This window comes from Diospyros lotus, chromosome 9 (assembly GCF_014633365.1).
Source record: "Diospyros lotus cultivar Yz01 chromosome 9, ASM1463336v1, whole genome shotgun sequence".
Lineage (NCBI taxonomy): Eukaryota > Viridiplantae > Streptophyta > Magnoliopsida > Ericales > Ebenaceae > Diospyros > Diospyros lotus.
The window spans coordinates 30,375,065-30,384,263 of NC_068346.1; the positions used below are offsets into that span (position 1 = coordinate 30,375,065).

The window sequence follows — 9,199 nt, forward strand, 5'->3', positions numbered from 1 at the left end:
GTTTAGGCTTAACAATAGTCTTATTTGTTTCAAATTAACTATGCTGAATTCAAAATTTTCTGTTATAAACGTACTTTTCTGAAATTGCAGCATATTTTATCTGGTCCTATGACTGAGTGCTCTCGTATTGATTATCATCTCAAGTTTTTTCTTTTCCTTTTTCATTTGCGTTTGCCTAACATCTATTTGATATTTTAATGCCCTAAATCAGGAACCAGAACAATGTTTCTGGTCTGGATCATGATTCCCTAACTTGGTTCATCCAGTTTGTTGATTTTTTAACTAGCAATTTCTCATTTAATACCTGAAACCGTGCAATATTGTAATTTAGGCTGAAACATGATTCCTACACTTCTGTTCATCCATCAATGCTTGAACTCTCCCAAACGATCTCACAACCTTTAGATTTTCATTTTTTAATTTCTGCTACAGGTTCGGTGAAAATTTCCTTGACAGAGCTAGTGAACCACTCACAGAAGATTAGAACTGAAGGGCAGTTGTAAATATTTCTTATGTGCTTCAGTCGGCAACCCCGGTTGAGCTCATACAGATGAAGAAGCTCTTCTTTTTCAGATCTGCGTCTAGCAGTGGAAACAACAATCCAGCTCCATCGCCATCAAAGGGTAAGCAGCCTTACTGGGAGAATCCATCAAATAACGGAGTGAATGCTCAAGCTACCAACAAAGCTGAGAATAGTTTCAGAAGTCCCAGAGGCTTATCCAAAAATAGAAAACAAGTATTTGAAAACCAGACCTCTGGTAACACCCCATGTCTTAGAAGGAGCCTTTCATTCTCCTCAGCAGTGTTACATGAAGGTCTGCTAGGACAAGGTAATTTGACTTGCTTTGATCACAATGGGTCTCCTTGTGGTGGCAACGATATTTCACACAAGCAGTCAGATCAACGTTCATCTCGGTATGGGCTATTTTTGAAAACATTAAGTTTGATTAAATCTTATTTTCTAACTAAGTCATTACTCCTTATGCACATAGATATGGAATTGCTTCTTGTAACTAATTTCATAGCACTCTGGTTTCTGTTAGTTGGCGTTCCCTTACTCCTGAGAGACAATCTAGGCCAAAATGCTATGAGAAGGTTCTTGTCCAAAATGGATGTGTGGCAGAGAAGCCTGGTTCTTCTACATCTTCTAGAGGTCACTGTGACTCCTCGGAGAGCTCTTCATATTGCTCTAGTAATTTCTCAAATCAAGTTGTGGACCGTTATATTGATGGAGAACAAGAACAAGAAAGGCGTGAAGTGAAGAATGTTCCTTCCCAGAGAGATCACACTGGAAATGGAAATCGTGTAGGGAAGCGTCCCCCACGAGTTCAGTATACAGCTCCTGCTTCACCAACTGATAGCATGAAAAACAAATCCAACTTTCATTCGTTTAGGGAAACTAAGGGAAATCGATTTCACCTTTCGTCTAGAGATTGGGTTGAGAATGGATTTGGGCATGAATCACCTCGGAGACTTGCAAAGCATGTCATTGAGAGACTCTCTCAGTCCCGTGCTTTACCAAAAATAAGTTCAAAGGAATCTGATCCTGACATACCAATCACGATTGAAGATATCTATACTGGATCCATGAATAGATGCTGTAGTTTAAGGGCAGATGGGGTTTCACATAACAGTTGTCCACTAGATGGGCCTAATGAAACCACCAGTGGGTATCACCATGAAGAACTCTCAGATTTTGAGGAACACAACCATTTAGCTCATGATAATTATGAAGTTGTGAACTCTATTGAGGCTGAAGGGGTTCTAGATGAGGAACTACTTAGAAAATCCAAGGAAGCTGAGGAGCGGGTCTTGTTACTTTCAGAAGAGCTGGAGCAAGAGGACTTTCTTCAGGGCATTGGTTTCAGTATGCCAGCATTGATTCAAACCATTAGAAACTTATCTGGGGAGAGATTAAGCATGGCACTTGAGATTTCAGCTGCTCATAGGGCTCAGCTTGCTGAGAGGGCTTCTGCCAGAGAAGAACTCAGACTGGTCAGGGAAGAGTTAGATTCACGTACCCGAAGACTAGAGAAGGAAAAGAATGAGTTGCAGTCAGCATTAGAGAAGGAGTTGGACAGAAGATCAAGTGATTGGTCCTTCAAGCTTGAGAAATACCAGGCAGAAGAGCATAGGCTTCGTGAGCGAGTAAGGGAGCTTGCAGAACAGAATGTCTCACTCCAAAGGGATGTGTCTTCTTTAAGTGAGAGGGAAATAGAGAGCAGGAGCAGAGTCACCGGTACAGAGGTGCAACTCAAGGAACTAACAATGAGAGTGGAGGAAGTAAGCAATGAGAATCAACATCTTCGACAAAATCTTTCCGAGTTACAGGATAAGTGTAGAGCAGCAGAAGAAGATAGAGATTACATCAAAAGAAATTATGAAGAGAAGGAAAAAGAAAGCAAGGATTTGCATATATCTATTACAAGGTTACTAAGAACATGCAATGAACAAGAGAAGACAATTGAAGGGTTTCGAAAAGGACTCATAGAGGAAGTTGAAAAAAAGGCTTCTCTAGAGAACTTTGATAAGCAGTTGAAGAAGCTTCAAATGGAGCAAATAAGGTTGACGGGAGTGGAGCAGGCTTTGAGGAAGGAAGTGGAATCTTATAGGCTTGAGGTTGATTCTCTTCGGCATGAGAATATAATGTTATTACACCGTCTAAAAGTCAGTGGACAGGAAGGTGGCTTTTCAACTTTCAAGCTAGATCAAGAACTGTTGAACCATGTTTACTGCATGCAAAATCAGGGGCTATTGTTGCTTAATGAAAGCAGCCAACTTTGTACAAAGTTACTGGAATTCATCAAAGTGAAAGTAGGCCAAACAGTAGAAACTAAGCAAGCTACTGAATCTATAAGGAATGGTTTAGATGAACAATTTGTAATTGAATCTGAGATGAAAATCCAGGGCTTCAAGAGGGGAACTGAAAGACTAACGAGGAGTTTACAGACAATTTCTGCTGTGCTAAATGAGAAATCCAACCCAGTTCTTGTGAAATGTCATTCATGCTGCTCGGGGGATAAATCAGGGAAATCTTTTGATCAGAGCTCAGAGGTACTAATTAAAACAATTGTGTTTCTATCTTCTATGATTGCATTCTTTCAAATTGAGTATTTAAATATGTTGGTTTCCTGTATCTATGGAGAATCTGACGTTTTAATTCCACTTATATAGGACATGGTAAGATCAGAGCTTAAAGCAGAAACTTTACTAACAAGTGTGTTACGAGAAAAGTTGTACTCCAAAGAGGTAGAGGTGGAGCAATTGCAAGCTGAGCTGGCAGCTTCTGTTAGAGGCAATGATGTTCTCAGGTGTGAAGTCCAAAATGCATTGGATAACCTCTCCTGCATGAACCATCAAATGAAAGATCTTGAACTCCAGGTAGTCCTAAAATGTCATAATCTCGACTATTATATTAACTTACTTTATGTTATATGTAGTTACACCCACATGAGTGCAAGAATTGAGCAGTCATTGAGCATTCTTGGAGAGAGGGATCCGTGGTGTTTGTTGATTCGTTCTCTTCTTATATTAGTTGAGAAGATTAGTTTTTGGCTAAACTGTGAACTATTATGAAGAAGGATATTAATATCAATGCTGTTTCAGAGAAATTGAATTTGATTTCTTGTTTTTGTATGGGAGTTGAAGGGGGAATAGCAATTAATACAGGAATATCAAAAGTGATCAGTTTTATTTGTTTAAAGGTAAATGAACTATAAGAAATACTCTAGATTTTAGATTTAAGTGGTCTCCTGGGAAATTGAGGGAGATGGAGTTGTTTTTAAGAGTGCTTCTGGAGTGTCTTTTTCATTAATAAGTACTTACATAGTGAAGTAGTAGTGTTACTTGGGAGAACCATTCGTAAGAGTAAGGATGGTAATATGACTGTCAAGACAGTTGCAGAAGCTAGAAATAGAAGCCAGTCGACAATGCCTAGGGCCCTAGGCGAGTGGCTGTCAATGAGTACAAGCAGCATTATTTTGAAAAGCATATTTTTCTAGAATGAAGAAAATGAACTGAAAGATGGTATGCAATATCGCATTGCTAGAATTTGTTGCAAACTGCTAAATGCAAGAGCATTTTTCTATCAATTATTAGAGTGTATCCAATTAAGCATGATGCAATTCAAATGAACATATATAGAAACATATCTATAGGGGGATTAATACTCCTTTTCACAGTTTGTCATGCCAAAACTGCTTACTCTATGAATGTTGTTCATAATATTTACTCTTTTCATTCTAAGGAAAATTTCAAGTAGATAGTAGTAAAATATGTTTTGCATCACTAGGTGTATTGTTAAAAACAAGCCAAAGGAAAAGTGATATGCTTTTAGAGAATTCATTCCGAATTAGGATGGATTCGTAGTGATACTAGTTGAAGCAATTGCATGACATTGAGAGTCTTAAAGAGATGCAATGATGCATGCAAGAGACGACGCTTAAAATTATGCTTTTTTCACTACCATCTTTTTTTTTTGTGTGTGTGGATAAGTGTGACAATTAAGGCTCAAAATGGTCCTGTATATCTTGAACTTGGAGTACATGCTTGGAAATACTTCATTCATCATTCAGTAGTATATTTTCTAATGCTTAAATCAGTATTTGAAGAAGTTATAACTTTAGTTGCTCAGATAGAAAATTAGATTTTGACATTATACTGTTTACAAATGAATGATGATACAAATCCTTAGAATATCGTTTCGTGCCTCGATGTGTATTCCATTTTGAGCTGATGGATTCTGAAGTATGAACCATTTAGATTGATAGTTGAAACAGTTGCTCCAGTTTTAAGCAGAATCTCTTCAGTTCTAACCTTCAAACTTCATGCTCCTGTCAAATAGATGTTAAAGAAGGATGAGAACATTAATCGGCTTCAAAATGATCTCCATGAATGTTCAAAGGAACTAACTATTCTGAAAGGAATACTGCCAAAAGTTTCTGAGGAGCGAGACTTGATGTGGGAGGAGATAAAAAAGTACAGCGAGACCAACATGCTGTTGAACTCTGAGGTTAACCAATTGAAGAAGAAGATAGAGGAGCTCGACGAAGATGTACTCCTGAAAGAAGGTCAGATCTCTATCCTGAAGGACTCACTAAGCAAACCTTTTGATCTTCTTGCCATCCCAGAAGCCATGCCAGAATTCCGGCTGCAATAATGATTTATGAAAACCTGGTTTTTGACAAAATGGTGAAGACTGTTTATACTTGTAAACATTTTGGATTGCCCCTAGTTTGTTTCTTTCTTCTGTGTGATAGTTTGATGATTATGGAGTGTGACAAGTACAGTAATTCTTTTGTAATAGGCCTCAAAGTTTTCTTGGTTTGCTGTGTGAGAATGAAAATAGTTTTGTCAAATGTTGTGATAGGGAAAGACTATGAGCTTTTTTGGTATTGTTGTGCTTTGAAAGTATAACTGTTCTCTTTATTTTCTTTAAGGTTTAAAAAAGTAGTATTTGGTGTAAGTATGACTTTATTTTTAAATCACAGCTGCTTATCTAAAATGACTAGTTAAGTTGTTTAAAAGCACAGGTCCTTTGTTTCTTTTTTTAAAAAGCGAAGCAGTATTTAGTGAGTATTTATTACTTTTTTTAATATAATAGGCACAACACCACATTTGGTTATCAAATATTATTTTTTAACATTATTTTCACAATACAATAATAACAAACAAACACAAAATTTCTATTATCATATGATTATTGGGCTTATTTTTTCATGTAAGGTTGACTTATGAGAATTATGCTAATTTTTTAGTACATAAAAAATTACAAGAAATGTTTACACAATAAATGAAAAGTTTTAAATTCATGATCTTTTATTTATCACGAGAGATAGATCATTACTTGAGCCACCATTGAGGATGAATTTTGCCAACTTTAAGTCATCGCTTTCTCATTTTCTAACTTTGTCGTTTCATAAAACCTAAAATTGCTTTCATGACTAGTAATTAAAACAATTGAAATATATATTTCTTTAGCTTGTATATAGAATATTATATATATATATATATTGACTTGGGTAGAATAATAAGGTTGCTCTTTTCTGATCTATAAAGATACAGATTTAAATTATAAAAATATTTTTCTTTAAAGCAATAGTAAGGTTGCATGCAAAAATATTGTCTCATATTTTTGTAAAGCGATGGTAAAGTTACATACAAAAATAATATTTTTTTATAAAAGAAAAATAATATGTCAGATATGTCTCCATACTTATATATACCATAAAAGGGTAAATTACAAAAAATACTAATTTTTTTGACTTTATTTTAATTTTATAATAAAAATTTGATTTTTTTTAACAAATACTATTTTTTTTTTGTTTAGTTTTAATTTTATAATGATTTTTTTTTAATTTTTTACATAAGATTGTTAGATACTGGATCTTGTAAAGTAATTTTGTTTTCTTTCGCTGCCATTTTAATGTTATTTTCAAAAAAGTTTTAAAAATCAACTAAAACTCTTGCATAAACCACAAAGTGTTGCATTTTCTTTTAAAAAATTATTTCTAGAGTATTGATATATATATATTTATATATAATTTTTTCTCATGGGTACTAATCTCTACATTGTCCTTAAAAAGAGCATTGTTACGCTGTCAAATTGTAGATCTATTCACTATCGCACAACCGTCTCATGATTATGAAGTTGAGAAAAAGGAAGAGAACCTATGTAAAACTACAAGATGAGTTGTCTCACTCTTACCATGTGCGAGTGGGAGATGTAGATTGGACCGAATTTTTGGAGCACCCATGCAAGGTGGGTGATTTGACCTAACTCTATAGAGCTGATTGCAAGGCACTCATCCACTTAGTATAATAGCATTATCCCTAATTCAAACTTACTTTAGTTAAAATTTTCATTTTTTTTTTTTTACTAAACTAGAAGTTATTGAACCTAGATTGAAATATGACTTAGATTAAGCTGTATTTGGGGATAACCAATATATATGTGCTCAAAATTCGAACTTAAAATCTAGTAGTTGATTTATTCTCGGCTAAAGGGGTAGGGCTAGTGGGTGCTTCATAATCATAATCATAACCATAACAACCATGTTAGGGGTATCCTTTGGGCTATTAAAGGAATATTAAATGGTAAAAATACCCCTTGCATTTTACCGTCTTGCCTCACAACGTCTTACCGCCTCCCACGCACCTCACCACCTCACCTCATGCATTAACTTAGGGATATTTTTGTCATTTGATACATATTTGATAGCTCAAAAGGTAACTCAAGGGATAGCTATAACATTTTCCTAATCATAACATTTTCTGGTGAGGCTGAGTCTTCTTTCTTCTTTACTACTCAAATAAGTGACATTTGGGGGGGATGGAATCAGAGGTGCTCTCCTTCCTTGGTGAGATCAGTGAAGCAGGGAGTAGCAGTTCATGATACAGATTGTATCTATCTCACATGATGGATGATTTGAGTTTTCTTTTCTATTTTCTCCATGATTTATATAACCCAAAACTCGATATTGTTCCATAATACTGTTAGTTTTTAGAATTTTAAAAGTAAAAGTTAAACGTGTTATTTGGTGTAAAATAAATTGGTTTGAGGGTAAACAGTAAATCAAATAATAAACAATAGATTGAATGTTGATCTATGAATAAAAGGTAGAGATGTCGAACATGTTGAGTAGCACACGACCACCTTGCCCTGCCCTAATTAGTAGAAATAATAACTTGGTGGAATTTACAAAATTGATTTTGATAGCAATTGGCTTAGAAGTTAGAACATAACTATGTGGCTAAAAACTTAATTGATTCAGATATACAACATATTTATTTTAATTTTAAGATAAAATTATTTTGAAGTACAAAATATATTATAATTTAAAAAATAAAATAAAATTAGAGTCGAGACCCACGACCATTGAATTAGCTCGGTCTATCAAGTTATATGTTCGTTCAAGTCAAACTAAATCAACTCGCTTGACATCTCTAATGAGTAACAAATCAATGATTGTTTGTTGAACATTAGCATAAGCAAAACATTGAGTGAGATTGAAAAGTGAAAACAAAAATAAAAAATAATACAAATATTTGCAAATTTATTTGATCAGACATAATAATATTTTTTTGACACTACAAAATTTTAATTAATGGTAACTCACTAACTTATATTGACCAAATTGTGCATATCAATGGTGTTAGGTTGTGTTCAAATAGGGTCATATGATCATTTGGAATTTAAAATTTAAAACTTAAAAATAATGAAATGATATCATTTAAAATAACACTTATTATATTTCAAATTATTCTTGATTCTTAATTTGGAAGGTCATCTTACTCTATTATTTGTTAATTAAAATTTAAAATTAAAAACATTTAAATTTGGGTCTAAATCTTAGATAGGTTTGGACCCAAAAAGTAGGGTCACATTTAAAAAAGGATTTCAAATTAAAGTAAATTTTTGTATTTATTGAGTTCAAAATTTAAAGTAAATTTGAATCTAAACTCAAATTATGCCAATAATTATGTAACCAAATAATAAAATTTAAATTTTAAACTCTAAATAACAAATAATAGATTCAAATGACCCTCTCAAAATTAATAACCAAGAATAATTTGAAATATAATAAGTGTTATTTTAAATGATATCATTTAATTATTTTTATCCAAACACAATCTTACATAATAGCCCTTTTGCATGTTCACTTAACCTTACTAATTGCTTGCACATGCTTAAGCCACTGTTATATATATATATATATATATTCAAGGAAAAAACATTAATTTAAACCTCCTAATAAACAGCCAATTAAAAGACAGGATGTTAAAAAGAGGGGACAAAATATGTCCATAATCAATTATAGAACATTAAAGATATAAAATAACCATAAAAAAAATCTAGGAAAGGTTTTAAACCCATACTGTGTATTAGAGATGGCAAAATGGACTTGACCCAACAGGCTGGCCCGTTGGGGCCAAGCCCGGCATCGGGTTAGGGCCAGCATTTTGCTGGCCCATTTAAGGCTGGACCGATTTGGCCTGGCCCGCTAATCGGCCACACCCCCCCTCCCCCCCCAAACAGCCCGCGTCCCTCGCTCTCAACCTCGCCTCTCGCCCTCTGTCTCGCCCTCGCTCTCAGCCTCGCCTCTCGCCCTCACCCTCTGTCTTGCCCTCGCCCTCTGTCGCCCTCGCTCTCACCCTCGTCTTGCCCTCGCCCTCGCCTGCACCCCTTGCTCTTGGCCTC

The 9,199-nt window shown here is 34.8% G+C and overlaps 1 protein-coding gene across 6 annotated transcripts in view; it reads left to right on the forward strand.

The window, feature by feature from the left end:
- LOC127810322 (uncharacterized) overlaps positions 1-5,450 on the forward strand; it is a 28,425-nt gene extending 22,975 nt beyond the window's left edge. For all 6 annotated transcript variants that reach the window (XM_052349738.1, XM_052349737.1, XM_052349734.1 and 3 more), the window contains 4 exons: positions 433-915; positions 1,044-3,054; positions 3,175-3,381; positions 4,844-5,450. In XM_052349738.1, coding sequence (XP_052205698.1) covers positions 551-915; positions 1,044-3,054; positions 3,175-3,381; positions 4,844-5,158 — 2,898 coding nt within the window. In that variant the 5' untranslated portion in view covers positions 433-550 and the 3' untranslated portion in view covers positions 5,159-5,450. The remainder of the gene's footprint in view (positions 1-432; positions 916-1,043; positions 3,055-3,174; positions 3,382-4,843) is intronic.
- Positions 5,451-9,199: the final 3,749 nt, after the last annotated feature.